Below are 26,405 nucleotides of genomic sequence, written 5' to 3' on the forward strand. Positions count from 1 at the left end.
CCTCTGCCACCCCTGAGACAGCAAGGCCAACCCCTCCTCTTTTTCTTCAGCATGAAGATAATGAGGATGAAGGCCTTTAGGATAATCCACTTCCGCTTAATAAACAGTACATATATTTTCTCTTTCTTATGATTTTTAGTACTATTTTCCCTACCTTACGGTACTGTGAGAATCAGTATATAATACATGCAACATACAAATATGTGTTAGTCAACTGTTGATGTTACTGGTAAAGCTTCCAGTCAACAGTAGGATATGGATTAGTAGTTAAGTTTTTGAGGAATCAAAGTTATATGTGGATTTTCACCTGTGCAGGAGTATCAATGCCCTTAACCCCACATTGTTCAAGGGTCAACTGTATGAATATGCAGTAGCCTGGCCAGGGCTGAAGTATAACAGACAAAACTGAAAGAGAAATTTTTCTTTAAAAAGAAAAAGACCACACTGTTAAATTCAAATGTAAATACTCATTTACATCAAAGTCTAATACTCTGGGCAGGTAATTCTTGGGCCTGGCTACTGAGGTGTGCTTGAGAACAACTGAACACACAGAATCTCCCAAAGCAGCCTCCTTCCTAAAGCCTCTCCAGCAGTCACTCTCTCACGCCCAGATTACAGACACTATGCTTGGTGCAGAAGAGAGTAGACTTCACTGATTAAAAGCACTAATGATACTAAGATTTGTGTAGAGAAATGCAAACATATAGCAGTTCAGATTGACAGTTAGTGAGCATGGGAACTTCCAAAGTCAGCCCCTCCTCCCCTATGGTGTAAGGGTGTGTGGGTTTGGGGGACAGGGGTCGGTAGGGGAGTCTTTTCTTGATGAGAAGAAGAAAGTGCAGAGACTAGTGCCGCAGAGAACTACCCTTTCTGGAATCCATAGAGGGTCTGGCCTTTTATCCCCAGACCCAGGCCCAACCCAAGCCTGGGGGCCCGGGTTTTGTCATGGGCACCTCCTGCTGCCATGCCCTGGCTGTTCCACACGAGCAGAGAGAGACAGGAGGCAGGCCCTTCTGACACCTACTTAACCGAGGCAGATGGAGAGGGGAGCATGGGGGATGCCTTTACTTCCCCCTCAGGAGGCGCCCAGCAGGAGCCCACAGAGCCAGCAACTCCAAAATCGGATTTCCACACATCCTCCCACCCCAGAGCATGCCTCACCCCTCTGGCAGGAGGAAACAGAGCCTTAAGCAAGTGTGGCTCTGGTGTATGAGGGGCTTTTAGAAGACCTGAAGAAGGCTTCTTATATGATCCTGCACTTTTTTCAAAACTTTACAGAGGTAGCCAAGTTGGGACACAGTTATTCATTTACTGACGCAAAGGGGGCAAGGGTGTTATTTTAAGGCGGACACAGTCCGTGTCTGCAAGATGTCCTGCGCTACAGACACATACTTTATTAACAATCTTACATACACAAAATGTCCAAGAGACAGTCTAACAGGCTAATTTCTGACAGCTCCAGATAACAGCAGAAGGCACTGAAGCCACACTGACTCTCTGGCTTCCACAAACTACTCAGAAGAGATGGTCCCTTTTCCCACCCAAGGGATATGATACAAATAAATAAATACAATTATCTGCAGAACTTAGAGTGCAAGAACAACATTGTGAAGTCCTTCTCCCCAAATGCAGTGACTTGTGGGAAACAGATAGGAAAATGAAACGAACAGCTGGAAGATTTAATTACAGAAGAACAACTCAGAAGCTGACATTGCTTCAGAGAAGGAGCCAACAGCTCAAGCCTTCTCCCTTACCTTAAGATACAGAAGCAGCTCTTCGCTCCTGAAGATAAGCGGCAGAACCCGAATCTCTGTTTGCTGTCAATGTCAGTGAGCACGAACGTGAAGTTCTGGCCAACTTGGCTAACTGTGAGGCTGCAGCAAAGGCAGAATAAAGGGGAAAGTGAATGTGCAGTAAGTTTCTTGATAAAGTATCTAATCACAATGAGTCATTGAACTTATAACATTTCCTCTCTCAGTGGAACTCTTAAAATTTACACACTTCAAGGGAACAGACTGTAAGCAAGTTAAAAAAAAAAAAAAAAAAAAAAAAAAAAAAAAAGACAGGCTGCAGCCCATTCTAATGACCACCTCAGAAAACAAATAATCAGGGCTATCATACCTTCTCCTTATTGAGTTCAGTCTCTGAGGCAGCTCTGTCAGTCAGCCTATCAATCCTGAAAGGTGCCCTCTATTAACTTCATTTTGCTGATAAAGAAACAGTCTAGAGAGGCATTGCCTAAGGTCAGCTGATCAGTAGCAAAAGGCTGGATTTTAACCCTAGCTCTGATTCCAAAGGCCACTCTATCAGCTTGCTGTTAACAATCCCCACCTAAGACTCCCCTAGTTCAGAAAATAAGAGTGCCTGCCAGAGCAGAAGGTAAATGTTACTATGTGCCAGCCACAAAGTTAGACACCATATATGCGTAGACCATCTCACTGACTCTCATGACAACCATGGAATTCAGAGGATGTTCCCATTTCACAGAAAAGGAAACTATGGAACAAAATAGGTAAGTAACTGAAACAAGTTCACACGGCTAACAAAAGGGAGGAGCTGAAACTGGAAAAGAGGGCAAGCTTAGATGTAACTTTCCTAAATTCCTGTATCTTTCATAATTTCTGAATTTAAGAGAAACATATTTCCTATTTTAGAGGACAAAAATAACCAAAACGTCTAGCATTGCATGATGTCTTCTAAGAAATAGAAACTTTTGCTATTTTTTTTGAGACGGAATCTCGCTCTGTAGCCCAGGCTGGAGTGCAGTGGCGCGATCTCGACTCACTGCAATCTCTGCCTTCCGGGTCCCAGTTCAGCAATTCTCCTGCCTCAGCCTCCCAAGTAGCTGGGATTACAGGCACGCGCCTCCATGCTCAGCTAATTTTTGTATTTTTAGTAGAGATGGGGTTTCAGCATGTTGCCAAGCTGGTCTTGAACTCCTGACCTCGTGATCTGCCCACCTCAGCCTCCCAAAGTGCTGGGATTACAGGCGTGAGCCACCGCGCCTGGCCAGGAAGAAATACAATTAAATTAGAGCAGATTTCGCTAAGTGGAAATAATATAACAATGCCAGTTCCTGTCAGAGAAGAACCTGAAGAGTGAATGGGTTTCCCTACCTTATGCTAGATTCAGTTTTGTCTTATAGTGGCAACAAAATAGAATTTTCTTTTTACCTTTAAATGTTTAGATCCTATAAAACTAAATTTTCCATTAAGAGGAAATGCTTTGAAGATGTATATCCATTTTTGTAAGTTACTGTAATTATCTCAGAAAAAGAAGATTTTTTTTCTCTGAAGATTTAAATATTTTTGGTTAAAAAATTCAAATTCTAATACATGAATTTATACTAACATAATATGCTAGAATTTGACACTGAGCTATTCAAAGGGACTCATCAACTCACTGTATTTTACAATATTCAAATTGGTAAAATATTCAAATCTATGCTACCAGCTATCAATTACTTTATGAATTATCAGAAGAAATTTAAAACTCATGGTTTACCAAGCTTTTTCCAAAGGCAGAATTCTTATTGAGTCTTTGGATATGATACGAATTAAGCTTTCAAAGGCAGGGTAGACTTTCTAAAACTCCCTTATACAGCCACATAAATAATGAAAATTAAGGGAATTTCAAGGTATTCCAATACAAAGGTCAATGGATTCTGCCTGTTCATATTTAAGGACACAACTCCATCCCTTAGAGAGTAATTAGAGTGTACAAGAAAATAATTCAGAAAGAAAAGGTGTTCCACTCTCCTTATTTAACTGGGAAGGTGAACAAAAACAAGGTGGCAATTTAAAAGCAACGTGGTCATAAAGCAGGTGTAAGTAATGCTATCCCTCCACCTTACACAGCCAGGAGAAGGAACACATTTCTATAAAAGTTATAGAGCCGTCAAGGGGACACCAAATGCTACCTTCTTATGGCTGTTATGTTTTATCTATAAAGCTTGGATACTGTGTTACTATGGTGATTTAATACTATGTTTTAAAGGGGGATTATATGATTAATTTTAACAAGGTTGAGAACTGAAGATGTGTGAGAAACAGCATTCTAGCTCACATAATTAAAGTGACTGGGGAGAAAAGTGGGCCTCAATGGGGGAGGGGAAATCCTGTTTTATTAAAATATTTAAAGCAACAGGTCTTGATGATTCTAAGTTACAAATAAGGTTGTGCTTTAAGAAACACTACTACGTGATCATACAAAATACAATTATTCGGTGTTTTAACTCAGGTTTCTATTTCACTTCTAGAATGTTTAAAATGAATACTCTCTGTAAGTATCATCATTCTAGAAAGGAAGGCTATTGATAGGACTGGATGAAAAGAAAACACCCAGGATCTCCAGAAAAAAGAGAATGAATGCACCTGATTTGTGAATTGCATGTCATTAATTTCCTACTTTCTTTTTTACTCCCATTAAAAATGCTGAAAATGTGTTCACACCACAGACTCAAAGAATCATTACTCATTTACCTGGTTCAAATCCCAACTCAATCACTGACTAAATGGGCCTTAATTTAGCAAGTTACTTCAAACCTTTAAGCACCTCAGTTTCTTCACCTGGAATAACAATGAGCTACTACCATCCAACCCATAGGATGATTTAAGAATAAATGGAAAAGAACTTAGTATAAAGGCCAGTCCAGAGTAGGAACAATTAAAAAGAGGGATGCAAGCTGTTGCCAACTGTGAAAACTAAAATTCACATTAAAAGCCAGGAATTTACTTAGAATCCTCCTGATTCAGCTTTATAATATCTGTGAGTAGAGGAAGAAGTCTGTATTCTCATTCTCTCTCTCTCCCTCTCTCTCTTTCTCTCTCTCTCTCTCTCTCTTTCCCCCCTCCCTTTCTCTCTCCCTCCCCGCCCACCTCATCTGTTGTGTATTTTTCAGGAAAGAGTAATCCTCCGGGTGACTAAGTGACTGATGTTTTCATTACAGTGAAAAAGATTCTTTTTCTGGGTGCCACAGCTTACAAGGAGGTACTTATTCTCAATTGATTGACTTTTTAAATTCCTGGTAGGGTGAAGTCAACAAAAGCCCAAAATCAGTGGATTCTAAAAGATTGTTTCCTTGGACAATTTCCAATAAACTAAAGGTCTGGCAAGGGAAGTCAAACAGCGTAACTTAAAGGGTTCTCAATCTCCAAAGAATTTATCATTCTCCCTCTCCTACTTGCTGGGGTAGTCTATGGGAGTGTTCACTATTTCTCCATAAAAATGACTCCAGGGAAAGGGTCTGCTTCCTGAAAATCTGCAGTTTTGCCTTTACCTCAGTATCCATAATTTCCACAGGAATCAGAGATTTCAGGATGATGGAAGCTAGGAGAAACCTTAGAAACCATCTCACACAATTTTCTTGTTTCACAGGTGGGAAAACTGCTATTTAGGGTTTTCTTTCATTTTGTTTTCCAAGGTAATCAGGACTAGAACAAAAATCCAAGCCAACTTCTGGTTCAAAGTCCTTTCCGTTCTGCCACGCTGCACCAAACACAATGAAAATCCTCCCTGGGAAGCTTTCAACTCAGTTTAAGGAACTAAGGAATGCGAGGAATTCAGATAGTTGTCTTAGCAAAAAACCGTATTTTTTACTAAGGTAGGGAGACCACATTGGAGGATCTCCAGAAATAAACCCAGGAGACCAGGGCCACGACCAGCCTTAGATGTGTTTCTCGTAGCATCCCGTGCCTAGGAATATGAAAAACAAGGAAGAAAAGCAGTGACTATTTGAGCCATAGACTTAAACCTTCATGCTGCCTTTTAAATGCCTGTCAGCCATTCAGAGCCTCTCCAGCAGCATTCTGCTTCATCTTCAAGTTGTTTACAGGTCCAGTGCATGAATGGTATGAAGCCTGAGGATGAACAGTTTGATTCTAGTCTCCCAGTGAGAAACTTTTACATGTGAGCTTCACTTTAGGTTTCATTATCCATTTTGCAAATTGAGCCTACAACTACACTGGGCACTGTAACAAGTTCTGGATATATAACACTGAACAATATAGACAGGGCCCCTGCCTTCACAGGCTTTCTGTCTAGTTAGCGAGAAATGATAAACAAGTATACCAAAAAACCTACAGTTTCTAATAGTGCTGTTACAAAACCAAAGAAGGAATAAAAACATTAGAAAATGGAAGAGAAAGCCCTACTGAGATAATGTGGTCAGAGGCAGTTCTCAAGGGATGGCAACAATATTGACCAAAAGATGAGATGGAGCAGCCATTCAAGAAACAGGGCACTGGGCTGTTTCAGGCAAAGAAAAGAGCTATGCAGAGATCAAGGAACCAAAAGGACAGGAGTACTGCTAGTGCACAGGAGACAAAAGGGAAGTGGCATCACACGAAGCTGCTAGATAAAGCAAGCTCCAAATCACACAGAGTCCCACAGGTCACGGTAAATAATTCAGATATTTTTTGGGGTGGGGGCGAGGCAATGGAATGTCATTGAATGATTTTGATTAAGAGAAAAACACAGTCTGGTTTATAACTTCAAATACTTCAAATATTTGATCTGACTTACATGGAGAGCAGTTTGGAAGAAGGTATAAGTAGGAGAAAATAATCAGGAAGCAATTGCAGTAGTCCAGGTGAGATTGGGTGGTGGCTTAACTTATGTAGGGAGAGTAGAAATGGAGAGGGATGGATAGTTCAAGTTATAGATAGCAGATATGAATGACAGGTTTGCAGATGGACTGGGAATTGGGGAGCAAAAAGGCAGAATATTACCATTTGATGATAGGAAAGACTAACAAGTTTGGGGGAAGATCCAAGAGTTCCATTTGGGATATGTTAAGTCTGAGAAGCCTGTAAAACATCTAAATAGAAATGTCAAGTACAGAGCTGAACACACTAGTTAGGAAATCAGAGGAAACGTTTGGATTGAAGCTATAAATTTGGAAGTCATCTACACACAGATGGTATTTAACACCATGGTAAAGACTGGGATCACTTAGGGAGGGAGTTCAGAGAAACAAAAGAGGATCCAGGACTAATTTATAGAAACACCAATTTAGAATATGGGTGAAGAAGAGACCAAAGAAAGGAGAACAGCCACGCAGAATAAACAAGAGGGAGTGGTCAACTGTATTGATGCATCAAAGATGAGAAGAGGAAAAAGCAATGTTTTACTGAATTAAGCAATATGGACGTTTCAGATGACCCTGATAAAACAGCTCTAGTAGAACGACAGAAGCAGAAGACAGGATGAAGAAGGCTGAGGGATAAGGGAAGTGTGTAGATAACTCATTCAAAATAGAGAATCAGAAAGCAACTGAGTGTTGTTATTATTTTTAGGATGAACACCAGAACTTGTTTTTAAGCTGTTGGAAATGATTCAGCAGAGGCAAAGATGTACAATGCAGGACAGAAGAGAAAACATTCAGGCCTGGACCTTACATCAGAGTCCCAGATATGTTACTCACAAGTTATGTGGGCATAGGCAAGTTACTATACTTCTCTGACCTCATCTGTAAATCATCAGATAATCACATCACTTTCCAGAGTGGTTTTGAGGATTAGAGATAATGTATACAAGATAACTAGCATATAGTAGGTACACAACATAAATGATCATTACTAGTTTTTTTTTTGTTTTTTTTTTTGAGACGGAGTTTCGCTCTTGTTACCCAGGCTGCAGTGCAATGGCGTGATCTCGGCTCACCGCAACCTCCGCCTCCTGGGTTCAGGCAATTCTCCTGCCTCAGCCTCCCGAGTAGCTGGGATTACAGGTACGCCCCACCATGCCCAGCTAATTTTTTGTATTTTTAATAGAGATGTGGTTTCACCATGTTGACCAGGATGGTCTCGATCTCTTGACCTTGTGATCCACCTGCCTCGGCCTCCCAAAGTGCTGGGATTACAGGCTTGAGCCACCGTGCCTGGCTACTACTTTTAAGCAATTACAAAATTCAGGAGATGGAACTGAAACATTTTGTCCCCTTCTATTCATTATAGCTCACTGACAATGATCTGTTGTCCATGGCAGGGCACGTAACTGCCACTTCTTCTTTCCTTTAGTGCACATGAAGCATAGGGCAGGAATGAAGCTTCATCAAACCACATCTCCCAGCCTTTAGTTCCATGAGCCTCGAAGCTTTCTTCCACAAACCCTCCTTACATCTGCCTAGGCCTCAAGTTTCTCACATTCCCTGCTCAGAGATCCAAGTGGTGGGAATGACACAGACCCAAAATATGAGGGGACCAACAATAAGTGACATACTTGGAGACAGAAGGCGATGCCTACCTGCTCGAGAAACTCACCAGATGATTCTAAGAACAGAGTTCTGTCCACTCCCTCTACATGAGCCTGGCAAAGTCAACATGAAGCATAACTGTAGAATTAAAAAGCATCAAAACCTGAAGGAACAGCAGAGATTGATGGAATCCAATTCCCTCATTTTAACCATGAAAAAATGAAGAACTTTAGGGAAGAAGTCACTTGCCTCACAGCACAGAACAGAGCAGTGGTAAAGGCAAAACTAAAACCCAGATCTCCTGTTGCTGCCCACCACATTGTCCATTAAGGCCCAACTGCTTCATCGTCATCAACACTGTAGAAAATAATCATGGGGCACAGCTGAACCTATAGTGTAAGCTAAACCAAGGGACTACAGTGGGCCAAGTGAGTTGAGGTTTGGAAGGTAGAGCGGGGTGAATCTACAGAGGAGAGGTCTGGGAAGATAAGATGTTAATGCACTATTCCTATGTCTGTGTGGGCTTCATTTTCTTCTTTCTCTCAATTTCCTACTTCTCTACAGTAAGTATACATTGCTTTATTGCCTTTGAAATAAATAAAACCGTTTGTTAGGTTACTTATGCTGTGATGTATCTTATGGAGGCAGTATGGGAAAACAGGGAAGGTATGGTGGAGTTGGAGGTCAGGCAAATGAGGGTTCTGCAAGCATCTCCACCACTAACTGGTAGTGGGACCTTGTATAAGTTATTGAGCCTGAGCCTCTGTTTCCTCCTGGGTGGCATGAGGATAACGGTAACCTTGCAAATTTGTAACCTTTTATTACAGGAAAAGAACACAGGACAACACCTGGAACATAAGAGATACCCAATAAAATGGTAAGTAGCATTTGTGCCACTTTTGCATCTGGGGTTACATCCTGACCATTAAATGATGCCTCTGCCCCTGAAGAGATTATTTCATTGCATTTCACTATGATGTCATTTGTGTGTGCCAGTATAATTCACAGGAAAACAGAATGGTAGCTGACTTTCCAGGTTCTGAAAGAGGATAAACACAAAAATGGAAGAGAATAGCTCTTCCATCATCCAATGCATCTCTCAAGTGCTTTGACTAACTGAAGCTGGTTGTCAGCTATCAAGGACAAGCAAATAGCAAACATGATATGGAATGGTACAAGTCTTCTTCTTTTTTTTAAGAGACCACTTTCATTACTAATGAGTTTTTGAGAGTGATACAGGGATCTCAACACTGACACTTGACTACTCCCTCCCACCAACAGCTTCATGTACAGTGTAGGGTAGAAATAACACTGGATTAGGAATAAGAGTACTGGTGCCTTTCCCAGCCCTGTAAATTACATAATTGTGACCATAAGTAAGTCATTTCACCTCTGTGGATCATGGTTTTCCTTTTATAAAATGGGGAGTTTGAACCAGATGAATTTCAGTTTTAAAATCCTGTGGTCTTGTTCCCACACATTTTCAAAGCCTCCTGTGGCCAGAGCCCAGGTTCTCAGTCATCCTCTTCCCAGCAGGCTCCATTTGCTCTGGATGTACAAGCTCTAGGCTCATTGGGGCTTCTCCTCTGCTTTGCTGTTCAGTGCAGATGGGGTGTTACACTCTCCTTTCCACTTACCCACTTCTTCCTGTCCTGGCAGACTCAACACAATTCTCCGCAATCGTTAAGAATTTTTCTCTGACCATTTTGGTCCTCTCTAACCTCACTATCCTTTGGGTTACTGTTTAAAATATCTTTGTAATACTTCCTGGACTAGACTGGGAGGGCAGGGCTCCAAGTCTGAGACCATTTCTGTTATCCCCGATACTACCCAACACAACGCTCTACATCCTGAATCTTCCTTTGCTCTTTTGTAAAAAAGATGCCATCATCTATCTCCTAGAGCTTCTGGGAAGAATAAATGATAGAGTGATGTGGCAGCCCCCAGCATTTTGACGAGAATCGATAAGGAAATCAAATCCTAGTTTCCTTCCTTTCCTCCCTCTCTATATATTTGGTGCCTGGTCTTCCCTGCAAGGTGGTCTACTGAAAAATGTATTTGTCTGGTTGTGCTAAGAGAACCTTGGGCAAGTCCCAATTTCTCTGCAGCTTAGATTTTGTTCAAATGAAGATAATGGCACCTGCTCCTATCTCTTATGATAGGAGGATAAAATGAGTTAATATATGAAGAAGCACATTCTTTTGAAAAGCTGCCGGCTTTATTATATTTCCTAAGTCTAGCTTCAAAATGAAAAATCTTAAAACAACACAAGAGACAGCAAGACGTCAATGTTAACAGGTGATTTGATGATGACTGTGAAAATCTCACTCTTGATATAGACTAGAAACGTCAGAAAGTTTTATTACTGTTCCTTGGGGTAGAAAAGCAGAGATACTGAAAAGATTAGGAAGCTTTCTTTTTTGAAAGAAATCACCTGGGGCATTACTTGTCTCCCAAGCTGGCATATTTTCTAAGTCAAACAATATCATAAACACATGTAGGGGGCTTTGTGGGACTCAGAATCTGGAGATATCCATTTGACAGTGCTAACTGTAAACTAATAAAAAGCTGAGACATTGAAACCCTTATGTTTCTTATAAATACACTTTATTCATTATTATTATTTCTTCCGTATTAAAGTATACCAAGGTTAAAGGTGAGAGAACAGCAAGAAAATATATAGTCCCCAAATAAAGTGGTTTTTTGGTATCAATAAAAGTTATTAACACCCATAGGGTATATAATACAATGTAAGAAAAACTATTGTACATATTAAGGAATAAAATATCCAAAAAGAAACATTTCCATCCTCAAATCCTTTTATTAAAAAAAAAAAAAAAAAGGAAACGGATTAGGGGAACATAATTTGGAGAGAGGGATTCTGGAAGAAAAATATATTTCTAACAACAACAAAAGGGCATCAGATATTATTGGTAACAAAAAAGACTTTAGAATTATCAGTTAAAGACTCAGCTTTTCTGCCATTTCAGAATGTAATCACTCAGACAGGTAGGGAAGTAGAAGTGTATGTGTGGTATAAATCAGAGAAAAAGAAATATAAGTGTGTGTACGTGTGTATGCATGCACATGTGTGCTGGTGGGGAAGATAGAGATTTAATCTCTAGCATTTCTTATAAGTTTACAAAGTCAATTAAGAAACACCTGGCCGGGCGCGGTGGCTCAAGCCTGTAATCCCAGCACTTTGGGAGGCCGAGGCGGGTGGATCACAAGGTCAAGAGATCGAGACCATCCTGGTCAACATGGTGAAACCCCGTCTCTACTAAAAATACAAAAAATTAGCTGGGCATAGTGGTGCGTGCCTGTAATCCCAGCTACTCAGGAGGCTGAGGCAGGAGAATTGCCTGAACCCAGGAGGCGGAGGTTGCGGTGAGCCGAGATTGCGCCATTGCACTCCAACCTGGGTAACAAGAGCGAAACTCCGTCTCAAAAAAAAAAAAAGAAAAAGAAAAAGAAACACCTATACAAAACAAATCAACTCTAACAAGAAGTCATGTAAAAATGTTTTCTCTTATTTTTCTTTGTTAAATACCTAACTATATTTTTTAAACATTTCAGCTTTATTACTTTTTATAAATATGTCTTTGCCATAATTTGTCATATATTTTATAAGTGGCTGGAGGAGATTTCATGCATTGCTAATTCATACATATAAAATGTGAAATCTGCATTAAATATCTTTAAATGAAACCCTACTTTCTTGCTATTTTTAAGAGGAATAGGCTGAAGAAGAGACAAGAGGACTCTCATTACAAAGATTGACCCTCTTAGAATTAAGGCTATTCTTTTTTGAGCATCAACCTGCTACTAAAACATTCCTGGTACCAGGATTTACAAGGTCTGAGTCTGGAAATACTACAATGGTTGATCGGCTTAAGAAAAAATAAAATGTTAGAACTAGAGAGAGCAGCGATTAGAAGTGGCTGGCAACATTCCAGAGTTGCTTTTTAGTACCCTTTTAAACTCCTTTGGCTACTAATTCTCATCTCATACCATCTTTAGGTTTATGTCAAATAAACCAGGACAGTGATATTACAACGTGTAGGAAAGATCCAAGCAGCATACTACCCACATATACTCTAAATTACTGACATCTTACAGGCTTTGCATTGTTTCGGTACACTAAAATACATGATTGAATCTTCCTGAAGAGAAGCACAAATTTTACAGCTTTCTTGGACTATATTATGGCATTTCTTACTTACAAAGTTATTTTCTACAACCTCTGTCAATAAAAGTGGATTTTTAAAGATGTAATGTATGTACAGTTTCATAGTTCAAATTTCCATTAAGAGAAACCTGAAGAGACAACAATCAAGTGGGCAAATAAATGAATGTAAAAAAATAATGCTTAACTGTAATGAAAAAGAGTAGACATTTCTTGAAAACAAAATAATTGTTGTCATTTTATTAATATAGTTAATAAATTAGTTTTATAAAGTAAAAAAAAAAAAAAAGCTCTTCAAAATTTTCATTAACCAGCGACTCAAAAAGAAAATAAAACCCTCAGACTATTTTAATTGTCTTAGAGTTCTTATATTTGCTCCTAAGAAACTGTTTATCACAATGTAAATACTAAGGAGATGTTTAGGCAGTTTTATACTTTTTAGTCTCGAAATCTATAGAAACTCCTTTTTTCCCCAGAGATACCATTCTTAGCCACCTAAACAAAATATAAAACACTATTTAGCAATAATCTCTTTAAATAGCTGAATACCATTAAACAAGATAGGGCTAGGCTGATTTAAATTATAAGTTGAAGTCTGGGAAAAACAAAGTCTATATAATACAAAACTTTGGAGTCAAGTAATATTACATGTTTAAGACAAATATATTCATATTTAAATAACAATTAAATAGCATCAGACTAAACACTAACCATTCTTAATCACAGTTTAAGTCTGATAACCAAAATCAAAAATTTAATGCCATACAAAATACATCTCACAAACTAACCAATGCAAAGTCTAAGCTTTAAACTTTTTGATAGTGTCAATAAAAACCCCAGGAAGGGAGAATATTGCAACTCTCTTTGGAACACAGGTATCTTAAATCATGGTTAAACAGACAGAATGTTAAGAATGGTATGGTTTTTATTTTCTATAGCAGGTTTATTGACACTTTTTTTTCTAGTAAAGTTTGAAAATCTGACACTACCTGTCAACATAGAAGGGGAAACAAAACTTGGTCAAAGTCTGTAGAACTTCCTGTGGAGAGAAAGAGAGATAATTTATACATCTAATGGGACCAATAAATCTAACATTAACCACAGCACACAATCTAGCAACTTTACCCTAAAGAAAGAGGAGACAGATGAAGAAATATGGGCTTTATCAATTACATGGGAGGAGTACCAGGCAGTCAATCATGAGAAATAATAAACATGATCAAACTTCATTAAAAATGAAAAATTAATCAAGAATCACACATGGGCAAGCAGCAGGAGCCATGCAGGAAAACTCTGAAGGGAGGGAAGCGGTTGGGTTGCTGAGTGTTAACACCCCTCCAGGGAACATCTCCAGCCTGACCATATGGATCAGAGTGAATAACACCGAGCCACATGGGTTTGGCCTGGCAGGGCCGCTGTTGCTGGCACCGTTTTTGCCTGTTACCTAGGAACAGAGGGGGCCGGGATTAGACAACGCTTCCCAACATCAATAGGCCAAATCACAGCAGAATGGAAAGCCAACTTGAAGATAATTGTCCCTGAACATCATCAGCTACATTTTTTAGAGTTTAAAACTTCATTTACTTACTTTATAAAGAAGTTGCCATTTTTGGCATACACTTATTTTGGAACCAACTGTAACAATTTTAAGTACATACTATTCTTATTGAAATATCACCATAATTGAACATACTCACCTGCTTGTAATTTATTAAAATCTAAAGCAAACTACCAGTTTAAATGTCTTTAAAAAAAAAAGAAAAAAAAAAAAAAAAAATATATATATATATATATATACACATACATATATAAGTACATAAAGCCAGGCACATTATTCAGGATTAGGGTACACAAAATAAGGTGACATCTCAACAACTTATTCATAAAATAAATTCTTACTATAACAACAACAACAACAACAAAAGTACATGACACACAATATACAGTGGTGTGTGACTTTCCCTAAAAGACACATTTCATATATATAGCACATATACACATAGCTAACCACATAGACAGGTAGTTAGTTACTATTTCCTTCATAGAATTTTCCTTAGCTTGACTTAATTTAACTGCAGACTTGGACAGCCCACAGTTGGTGCTTATCATAAGTTCACAGACCAATGTTATAAATTTTAAAAAAGTATTCCTTTCATGCATTTGATTTGCTTTTTAACTATTTAAAATCCCAACTTCAAGACGAAATGAAGAACACATTTTTCAGTCATTGAGAAGCTGGTTCAAATTAAAACAAACCTGCCCATTGCAAACCCTAATCCAAGTGATAAATTAAAGATCAGTTTACAAATGTAGCACTTTTCTAACCAATAATAATGAATTATCAATGCTAACTGAATTGATGCTTCTCGCTTCATTTATTTTTAAAACCACTTCTATCATTCAAGAAATAAACCACATCAATCTAATAACCCACTCAATGAAGCAGAAAGCACACTTACTTGCTTTGCCAGAGCATGTTCCGCCTACATAATTCAATTGAGCATATCCTATTTTTTAATATCATCTTGGACTGGCACTATGTATATCACAGCACTGTTAAGGCATGTCATGAAATAATATAATAAATGAATAGGAAACTAAGAAGTGAAAAAGTGGATGAGAACACCTCAGCATATCCTAAGAAACATTATTTATAAATTAGTTAATTTATAATGTGGCACTCAGGCATATACATTGTTTATAAACTAATCACGCTTAGATAAACTGCAATAGGTAATACAGAATCAGAACAAAGGCAATTTTTCAGTGCATAATGTTATTATCAGGCAAAGATAGGAAAAGAGATCACATAAAACATTTAATGCCTGCAGTTTTAATTAATTATAAAATATACTATAATTTATATAAACAAAATCCTTATGATTTACACAAAAATTCCTTACAAATTTCCTTCCACTTCCAGTTTTGACTAGTAATGGAAAGCATCTCTTAACTTCAGTATATAAATCTGCAATTCTTTAAAACTCAGTATTCACTGCTCACTCATTGACAATATCAGCTACAAAGACAGCTATCCTTTACCACTCAAAAGTTACAGGTGCAGAAAGTACTTCTCTACTCTATGCTGGAGTTGCACTGGCAAAAGGCCTCAAAGATTTTTGAAAGAAAGGACCCCCATGGCTATGAGAAGGCATTGTGCTCTACAGCAGAGTCAAAGGAATCTAATATGCCCAACTTATTACTCACTACAATATAGAAACTTCTTACCACTCTCTAATGTCAATAGTAATAACCAACCCTGAACTTGTCTGTCAGATAACATTAGAACAAATACCAAAATACCCAACGTAAGCTGAGTGTAACCACCCACCAGCTTTCCTTTTTACCAAAGCAAACAGCAATAAATCTAATTAAGCAATGGGGCAGGGGGAGGGGAGAGAGAAGGGAATATAGGCAAATGTCGGCACATGTTGGTACATTACAATATGTTTCTTCATGTTTGTGATATTACAAGAGCTTGATATTCCAATTTAAGTCAAACAAGATGGTGGTGTGCTGTCAGAAGAAAAAACAAAAGTGAGCATCTACTCTGTGTTCGGCATATTCACACATTATCGAATTCAGACCTGAGATATCTACTTCTTAATTTGGGAAGGGGAGGACAGGAAGAGGGAGGGAAAAACAAACAATGTTCTCTGTAAATAAAAACTGCAATAAACCAATTTAATAAACAAGTTACATAAACTCATTTTCTTAATACTGATGTTTTCCTTACATATAAACATTCATGCCTTATCCTCTTTTCCCAAAGAAAAATACAATTATTTGAATATGAAAAATACTAATCTCTGAGAAAGGGGAACTTTAAAATCCTGATTTAAATATATTTGGAGCAGCACATTCATGGCAGTGTCCCACAGTCTTCCAATACTAACTTTATTGGGACATCAGTCATTAACCAGTTACCAACCTCTTTTTCTCGCTAGAACTTGTATCTTTGGCTAGGGCACCTTCTTTGTAGATGGTTAATTTGTTGTTCCCGTTCCCGTTTCTCTTGCCTACACAAGCTCTTTTAGACAACCAGCCTCAGTGCAACTTCAATGACTGCCACATAAATCGGGTCTTGGGGAAGCAGCACAGCTGATGAAATGTAAATGACCTCATTGCTAAGGCAGGGGGGTGGGGAGGATTGTGTGCCAGCTCTCCAGATCAATTCCCAAGTTTATATTTTCACAAATCTTTTTATGTACAGTTTGATTTTTTAACATTTTAATGAGCAAAAAAGTGAATCTATAGTAGCCAGTCACCACAGTTAAAGTGCAGGGCATGAACTGGATCCCAGGAGGAAACCAGTCCACCATGTCACCACTGGCTTTAGGACATTTGCCACCTGGTTCCATGTCCCCAGGTTCCAACTCTTTTCATAATCAAAACACTGCTGACATTATAAACCCCAGACGGGTCTTCTAAAATCCCTCCCAATCAATATATCCAACACATAACTTATTGGAGACAACAGTGAGCTCATTGATTAAGGTGAGTTCAGTAGCAAAGTTTTCAAAATAAATGAGACAAGAATACAGCATTCAACCCCTTTGTGTCACCAGACAATTTATGAAATAGGCAATTCCAAAAGGGCTTTTCTTCCTAACAAAATATATGATACTTCATGTGGGAAGAAATAAAAGCAGAGGGGGCAGGGAGGAAGTGTGTTAGAGAGGCAGTTGCACAGATCTTTCAGTTATGCATACTTGAAGTAGCAGATTGCATAGTGTAGTAGAAAAGCAACATCTACAAAGCTCTCCCAACAAGAAGATACCAAGCCTTTTGACCCAAAATACGAAATTAACACACGTAATGCTGGACACACTTGCAAATGAAATTCAGAAATGAACTCAAGATTCATTTCAGTCTAGATTCACTTCATCCAATTCTAATTCTCATCTGGTCAGAAGGCCCAAATTTACTCCCATCTGGAGAAATTAGATTATACTCAGTTGACACTGAACCTAAGAACCCAGTAAACTTTTAAATGTATAATTATAGAATCCTATCTGGAAGCAAAACTTTGAAGACTAAATTCAATGAAGTTAACTGGGATTATTAATGAGAAGGCTAGACTAATTCACTCTGACCTTGGGGTGCTAAGTAAACGGGTATAGGAAATCCTGCAACAACCAACATTCCAGATGTCAAATACTTTGTTTTCATTGCTTCATTGAAACCTATAAACAAAAATTAGTTTTATTTGGCAGATGAAAACAACTGACAGTTAGACACAGACATACATACCCCATAAATAAATGCCATCTGAAAGATAAAAGTGCAGGATGATTATAGTGTCCACTGGAGTTACAGAACATAAGAAGATGAGGCATATTCTCAATAGTTCAAAGGGAAAAAAATGTGTGCAGAAAAAGATTTAAATAAAGAGAAGAAATAGCTTGAATAAATGAATGTATTTTAAAATACGTAAAGCCACAATTAGCCTCTTTGTGACTTGCTGAAAGCTGATGTAGCAGTTGATAATTTACCTTTGTCCAAAAACGAGAGTGAAAGAGGGAGAGGAAGGGAAACTGTGGGAGAACATTTCCTGGGTTTCTTATATCTAATTTATTTGTTCATTTCAAAATGTAGGTGTGTGATGAAAGGATCAGCAGAGCTCAAATTCCTAAAATACTCCCTATGTTTAAATTTTTTTTAATAGCATGAGGGAGATGCTGACCCTCTAAGTCCTGCAATTGTGAGCAGTGCCACTGACTTAAAAGCCTCTGATTGATGATCTTAAAACTCAAGTTGAAAGTTAAAAACAGAACACACACAAAATCCAAACATACAAAAAAGCCAACAAAATTTCTACCTTAAGCCATTTCAAGTTAAAACCAGGGACTCCCAATGAACGTTAACAAAGGTTTTAAATGCTGATGATTAAGAAGGGTAAAGCAGTTGTTCTTGGATGCTTAATTAGCACCAAGTTCAAGAATGTTGATCAGAAATTTCCTTAACGTGAACACAGGAAATAAAATTTTTCTCCTTCACTATAAGTGTCAAATTAAATCCAAGACCCATAGTGTAATTACAACGAAATTTTAATATTTTTCAGTGGGAAAAAGAAGCCTGGACTAAGGGGTTTTACAGAAAGGCCTTTCAACACCCAAACATAAAAGCCGGGTCAAATTTCTAACAACGCTGCTCAAGTGCTACAGAGCCTGCCTCCTTTCTTTGGTATACTTCAATATCTACCCATAGTTTACTTTTTATAAACTTCAGTTAATTCTGAGTCATAATTTTGCTAATTTGTGATATCCAATATGTAGTTTCAATGTTGTAATTCAAAGATAAAATTATAATAAATCATCATACTCTATAAACATACATTATATAAACTGAGCACCTAAATTATCAAGGACAGTAAGTGCAGAAAAAGGCGGCTTTCGACAGCAAAAGAGACCCCTCCGAAACTACTTTTAAGTATAAACCTTCATGGCCTTTGAAGTCTGAAGCAAAAATACGGAATCTTATTTTTAAAACAATTACTTTATCCTTTTGCATCCTCCCCTTTCTTCGAACTTTTCTAAAACAAAGTTGTTCCATGATCATATAATATCCTCCATTCCAAGATTCCCTTTTATTAATTTTAAATCTTACATAAAGTGGTTGAAAATGAGAGAGCTGTATTTATAAGGTCAGCATGAAATGGCAACAAAATTCTTCACACTTGCTTCAAATGCCGTACTTCCAAAATGAACAAATTATTTGGTTATGATCTCTTAACAATTAGCATTCAGTGGCATCAGAATTCACTGGTAATTTCAGAGTAATATGATCACTCTAAAATATTTTCTCTTGCTCATTTTCTTAAGCATTTTAATTCCTGTTATCTGAATATTTATGTTATCAATATTTCCAAAAGGAAGGGGGGAGGAGGGGACACAAGTCAGAACATACCAAAGGAATAGGGGTCCCAATAGTAAAACTGTAAACATGATTTCACTGAAGACGCAACTTGCCCTTAGGAAGATACTATTTAAAAAGAAAAGAAAAAAAAAAAAGAGCACTGATAGAAATACTATTTTGTAAGCATATTAAAAGCTGTCAGCCTTTAAATATTTTAAATGCACACAAAAATGTGCACAGATGGGCAACTTTTCTGCTCACATTAGTCTAGAGAAAAATCTTTCATTATCAAGCTCAAAGTCCTTGAATTTTTTAAACTTAATTGTGCCTCTATTTCTTAGAATTCACACCCCAAGGCCAAAGCTTTCCTGCCACCAGTCCTTCAAATCTGACTTGGACATTACACGGGAGGAGGCTCCAAGCCTCCCTGAGGTCTCACTCCTTTTACAACACACGAAAAAGCAGTCGATAATGGGCCCATGCTGAATTCACTGCTCTCGACGTCTCCTCTTGGGACACAAGCCTAGCAGATGTGATAAAAACTGTGTCAGAGAAGTGGCTCTAGTTTGTGCCTTAATGACAACTTAAACCTCTAAACCAATACAACCAAAGGACTAACAGAACTGGCTGTTACCTCTCTCTCCTGCCAATCTTCAAATATCTCTGAACTAAATTAGCACCTCTACCCACAACTTCCCCTGCCACCCCACAAAATCCATTCTAATTTTAAAAGATAAACGAATTCAGCAAACACCCATCAGTGGCATAAGTGTCTGGGCGCTGTGTGTGTGTGTCCTGTAATTAAGCCCTAACACATATTTCATGTAGTTTATATTTTCTCAAGGTATGACTGAGCATTCAAATATCTTAAAGGACTGCCTATTAAATTCCCTCTGATCACCACCCCAGTAACCATATTAACACATACAACTGGTAGAGTTACAGTTTCCAAAAAGTACCTAAAGGTCTAAAAATTATTTTTAAATATGTTCAAACATAGGGAAGAAAAGTGATATACTGAGTTACTGAAACATTCTAATTATTAAAATTTGTACAGGAGAATTTTTTAAACCATGGGTGGCTATACTTTTAACTCGTAAGAATGCTTTGTCTTACCTAATGATATGGTACCAAAAAATAGATTTAAATGTGTACTTCTGATAACATTTTCTAAATTCTATAATTCAGCCTTCAGATGATAGGTCTTTTTACTCAGAATCTTGAAAGCCTATTCAGTCACAATTGCATACCCACTTAATCAGCAATCATTGTTCTGGATGCAGGACTTTGTTGTCAAGACAAGCACCAAAACCTTAAAATTTTTTTTTTCAGAACTGGCATAAGAAAAAAGTGATCTTTGTCAGACAAGGACAAATTTATGCAAATCTTTTATAAACATTCACAAACATTTATTTAGCTTTTGAAATGTTGGCCTCATTTGAGAGCATGAAAATGAGGGGGAAGTAGGAAAACGCAAAGGACAGCTTAGAAGCTGGCACACTACATAAATATTCAGAAGGAAGATTATAGGATTCATGTTAGGCTGTCTTAGGCTTCTCCAAAGTCCACACAGAATAGCAAAGAACAAAACTAACGAGAAGTACAGCAGATGTTAGACAATGCATCAGCCTCTTTTCCTCTCTCACTTGGCTATACTTGGACGCTTTTATATTTTCTTTCAATATGGTTAGGTCATTCAAGGATTCTCCTATAGACTCTGTATTGTGGCTACAGATCTATAAGCTGAAGGTCTGTCAGCTTTCCAAAAGTTTCCAATGAAAAGGCATTATGCAAATTCTACCTCTCTTACCCTCTTTCAGGGGGGAAAAAGGCCTCCAGTATGCAGTCATCGGAGTATTGGAAGCCCCAGCCTTCATTTCTGTATAGCTGTGTTTGCCTCAGGGCCACGCTGCTTGTTTTGACAGTGGATCCCCCTAGATAGTTGGGATTAGTCGAGCTTGTTTAGATAAACTTGAAATCAAGGCCTTCTCTAGGTAGACAGCTAGATGTAGCTACTGAGTTTCCAGCTGCCTCTTCCTTTCATCCCAAAACAACTGCAGATTCACAGTAGCTATCACAGCCACAGGCTATGTCACATACCTAAGTACAAAATTAAAGGCTGCTAAAAGAAGCCTTTGTAAGTCTTAGTGCTAAAATAAGGAATCTGTACTGCTTGGTTTATACAAATTATTCTAGCACTACCAGTATGGAACTGAAATCATCAGTTAACAAGGCATATTAATCAAGGTTCCTGGATTCTTCTGATAGACAGGACCACAGTTTGGTAATACATCTGACCTTCTGCTTATTAGCTCTTGTATGAGAATAATAGCCTAAAATGTTGAAAAGGAAATAGGCTTTATTTATCCAGTGGCAGGGAATGTCAGACACCGTCAACAAACACTGTGAGCAGAATATGAAAATCAAAATGTAAATATCAAATCTGCTTTTGAGAGAGAATTATTTAGCAACTGATTAGACAGAGTCTCACTAAACAGTCATCTGTTTAGTGTTACAGAACTGTTTCAAATCAACTTTTATATCCTACAACTTGCAGAATCTGATAGAATAGGAAGATACAAGGAGGATTCAAGACTGAAAAAAATTATGCTCAGAACAGATTGATAACATCTCATTACAAAGACAGAAGGAGGTGATATGAACCACTACTGAAATAAAGAAATTACATAATTCAAAAAGTTTCTAACATCTCACACTCAAGGATTTTAATTTTTTGCAACTAGAAAAAAAAGTCTCTTCAGAGGACCAGCAAAATACAATAAAATAATACAATCTCACCTATATATTTGATTTTACTTTGCATATCTTGCTGCAACATACAAATTCTAGTGTTTACTTGAGGCTGTCTGGGATAAATTAAACACAACAATGGTACCAGAATATGTTCAGACACTTTCCAGAACTATTCTGAAATATCATACAATACAGAAGTCCCTTTACCCTCTGCTGTACTGTCAAGGCACAGTACAAGGCACTCTTTCGATTAAGTCTTCATTTCACCACCAAAAATGTGTTCTCCTGATTCAACAGGTAAGTCACTCTTCAAAATGTTAAGACATTCAAGACATTCTGGAATTGAAGTCATCACTTTGAGCTTTTCCTATGAAATTTTGGATTCCTTTCATGTACAACTTATGACCTAAGAAAGGAGCCAGCAAACTTTTCTCCAAAGGGCCAGATTGTAAACATTTTAGGTTTTGTGGGCCACTTATGGTCTCTGTCATGTGTTCTTGTTTGTTTATTTTTTTATTATCTTTAACAAGGGTAAAAAACCATCTTACCTCACAGGCCATACAAAATCCAGCCCCAGGCAGGATGTGACCAGCTGGCTGTAGGCTGTAGCCTGTCAACCCCGATCTAGAGTGTAAAGGAGCCTGGCCACACAACATAACCCAAACAAACTCACCAACACCCAAAAACTCAAATTCAGAAATCCCAAAAGCTAAAATGGCAATGACAATCACGTTGGTTCTTTGGTAATTCAACAATTCACACGTGATTGTTGCCAAAATGACCAAATGCCTATTGCACACAAATGTGCTATTTAAAAAAAAATGTTTAAAGTATAAAGAATTAAAAATAAAACATGTTTCCACCACCCAGAATTCACAACTGTTTTTGAGGCATGGACTCTTCATAGAAATAATTCTTAGATCAATATAGTTCATTTCTTCAGGTAAGGTCCATGGGTTTTCTTGACAGATAAATGAATTCATGCTCTACGGATAATTGAGAGCTCTTCAATTTGAGGTTTGTTTGGCTTAGAATATTTTGAAAGCAATATTAAAAGAGGAGAAATCCTTTTCTGGTTCTCTACTCCCCACTCACTCAAAACACACTACTTGTCCAATGATGCTTTTTAGATGAAGAATACAGAGGGGCCTCCTCCTGCCTCTCTCAATGCTCTATTTCTGGGCCCCTTCTCAACTCCCTTCCATGATTTTATCTTTCTCCTTCTCTCTCTGCATCTTCCTCTATTAGCACTTTGCCTACACTTTAGTTTCAACTATCAGCACAAGGTAAATGACTCTCAAATTCAGGTGTTCAATTCTGAACTACATTTCCAGCTCCAGGTTCCTATTCTTTTTTGTTTTGTTTTTTATTTTTGACACGGGGTCTCACTGTTTTGCCCAGGCTGAAGGGGAGTGGTGCAACCTTGGCTCACTGCAACCTCTGCTTCCTGGGCTCAAGCAATCCTCTCACCTCAGCCTCCTGAGTAGCTGAGACCATAGGAACACACCACCATACTCGGCTGATTTTTGATTTTTGGTAAAGATGGGGTTTTGCCATGTTGCTCGGGCTGGTCTCAAACTCCTGAACTCAAGTGATTCAAGCTAAAGTGATTCACTTTAGCTTCCCAAAGTGCTGGTATTACAGGCTTGAGGCACTGCATCTGGCCTCCAGGCTCCTATTCGAATGGTCTGTTGGCCATTTCTTCCCCACATCCCACAGATACTTTAAGCTCAACATGTCTGAAATCCAGACTTGTCATCAAGGTTCCTGGTATACTGCTGCTTGCTAATCCCTTTCCCCCATCAAAAGAAGAAGGATCTCAGGCCACCCTTAATACTGGCTGGGAATTCTGGCTGGGGGACAGATGATCCATCTGTGTGACTGAGATTCAAATATTTGCCATGGTTGTTGAATTTCAAGATAACTCAAAAAAAAAAAAAAAAAACCATCTGAGGCTTTAAAACCTTTCCGAGTGTTAGGAAACAAGACAGGAGACAAAGAAGCCTCTGAAATCAAGTACTATACTTCAAAGCCATCAGAGAAAAGAAAATAAATTATTTCCCTAAGCATAATAAGATACTTAGTACCAGACAATGTGCTAGAGGCCAGCAATAAAGCACAGACCAGGCAAGATGTGGTTCCATCTACATGGGGCTTATGATCTAGTTGGAAATAGAGATGCTATCAAAATGTACACATGCACACCCAATTCAAACTGCCCAGGAGCTGTGACAGTAAAGAGCAGAGTGCTCAAGACAGAATGCCAGGGGCCTGAATTTAGATAGAAGGAACAAGAAACGTTTCTCAGGAAGCAACATTTGGAGCTGAGACTTGAGGAAAGAATAGGTATTCACCAGGCAAAGACGGGGAGCGGCAACAGCGACATCAGAGCAAGGGCAGCGGAACAGGAGCCCTTGGCGCATTCAAGGAACTGAAAAGCAGCTTGGCAGGCTGGAACAGAGGAGACTGGACAAGTTGGCAGGGGTCAAAGCATGGAGTGGATCCTTTTGCATTCCACTTGCATAAGACTTTGTGTGTGGGGTGACGGGAGGGTGGTAGGGGGGACGAAGTCTCGCCCTATCACCCAAGCTGGAGTGCAGTGGCGAGAGCTCAGCTTGTTGCAACCTCCAACCTCCCAGGTTCAAGCGATTCTCCTGCCTCAGCCTCCCAAGTAGCTAGAATTACAGGTGCCCTCCCAACACGCCAGTTAATTTTTGTATTTTTAGTAGAGATGGGGTTTTGCCATGTTGGCCAGGCTGGTCTCGAACTCCTGATGTCAAGTGATCTGCCTTCCTCAGCCTTCTGAAGTGCTGGGATTACAGGCATGAGCCACCAGGCCTTGCACGAGACTTTCTAACCCTCCATCTACCCCTACGTCTTCCAGACCCCAGGAGGACTCAGAGGCTATTCTCAGTGAGCTTCTCGCCTCTCCCAAGTTGCCCCCTCGAATCCTGTCCTATGGCTATCATTCATATCATCAACTTGACCATTATCTCTAGACTGAGTTAAGAAGGATGGGGGTTATACCCATTGCCAGTGTCCAGCAAAGTGTCTGGTACAGAGGCAACATTCAGTGAATGATGATGCTGAAAAAAAAAATAATAATTGGGTGATAGTCTGTACTAAGAAAGTAAGAAAGAGCATTGATTGAGCACTTACTATTGCCATGCACTGTGCTAAAGACCACATGCCTTCATGTTTAATCCTCATAGGAAGCAGTGAGACCACATGCGCCAAAGCACAGACTTGAATTGATGAGAGAATCAAACTTTAATGTTTATTCTTGACGTTGAAAATGAAAGGCTATATAGGGAAGACTAAAGTTTGTATAAATGTAGTATCACATTTTTGTCAAAGGTTTGCCATTTTTGCCTATGAATTATATATATAAAGTATTTAAATTTACCTATAGAAGTTTACTCGGATTGTGGAACTAACCTATTTGACTTTATTTTGTTCCTCATCTATCAATGGTTATCTTTTCTTGGTTGGGGGGAGGGGTTTAAGTGACAAGTGGAAAGGGACTGATAAAGCAACTACTGTGTGTCAGGTCTTGCTAGAAGTGTTACATATGCTCAGTGATCCTACCACTAATCTTATGCAGATATTATCACCCCACTATTTATGGACTGCACCTTGAAAACAGTAAAATTAGTTTCAGGTAGACTGGTGAAGTAACTGGTCTATCTCTCTACTCAAGAGACAGAGTCTCAATCTCCATCCTTGTTTGATTAGCATTCTGTCTCCAGGATCATAAGCATTCACACAGCTAAGATTTTGGGCAGTATTAGCCCTCCATGTTGAACGCAGATAAAGCCTCTCTCCAAGCTCACTTCCAACTGCAGCAGTAGAGTGAAAGGTTTGTGTTGTCCTGTTAAGGGGCCTTAGGGAAGGGTAACCTCACCTGCCAGTTTGCCCAGGACATCTCAGTTATGCCTGTGATTTCTATGAAGTCACAGTGCTCTCTTTCAGTCTCAAAAGTATCCTGGATTAGATGATATAATCACCAGAATATTTGAGGGGAAACCATGTCTTGTCTGGAGGGCAATAAAATAATAAATAGTTGTTTCAGCTGCCTTGTGATGAGAAATTGGGGAGTGGTTCTACAATAGTGAGGGTTTATCATTCAACTTTGGGTCCTTCTATCTACAGGAAGGACTTATTTACATTCTGGGACTTAATACAGTATCAAACATCATCAGTTACATAGAAGCATCAAACTGTTTTTCCTCATACTACAACAGAAAACATTTACTGAACTAGATGAATTCAGGTATTATGTATACATTATGGCTACTTTTCCTGCCAATTCTACAAAGTTAGTATTATTTTCATTTAACAGATGTAAAAGATGAAGCCAAAAAATGTAGTCTTTTCCCAAAGTGTCATATTCAAAGTCAAATCTCATATAAC

The 26,405-nt window shown here is 38.5% G+C and overlaps 1 protein-coding gene across 7 annotated transcripts in view; it reads right to left on the minus strand.

The window, feature by feature from the left end:
* The window catches only part of DENND1A (DENN domain containing 1A), a 546,222-nt gene that overhangs the window by 362,099 nt on the left and 157,718 nt on the right, over window positions 1–26,405 (minus strand). For 5 of the 7 annotated variants that reach the window (XM_039474808.2, XM_039474809.2, XM_039474807.2 and 2 more), the window contains 2 exons: window positions 13,370–13,419; window positions 1,755–1,874 (listed from right to left, as the gene is read on the minus strand). In XM_039474808.2, coding sequence (XP_039330742.1) covers window positions 1,755–1,874; window positions 13,370–13,419 — 170 coding nt within the window. Of the gene's footprint in view, window positions 1–1,754; window positions 1,875–8,261; window positions 8,333–13,369; window positions 13,420–26,405 lie in introns of all 7 variants that reach the window. The other 2 variants (XM_074395321.1, XM_074395320.1) reach the window with 2 other exon arrangements.

This window comes from Saimiri boliviensis, chromosome 2 (assembly GCF_048565385.1).
Source record: "Saimiri boliviensis isolate mSaiBol1 chromosome 2, mSaiBol1.pri, whole genome shotgun sequence".
NCBI lineage: Eukaryota > Metazoa > Chordata > Mammalia > Primates > Cebidae > Saimiri > Saimiri boliviensis.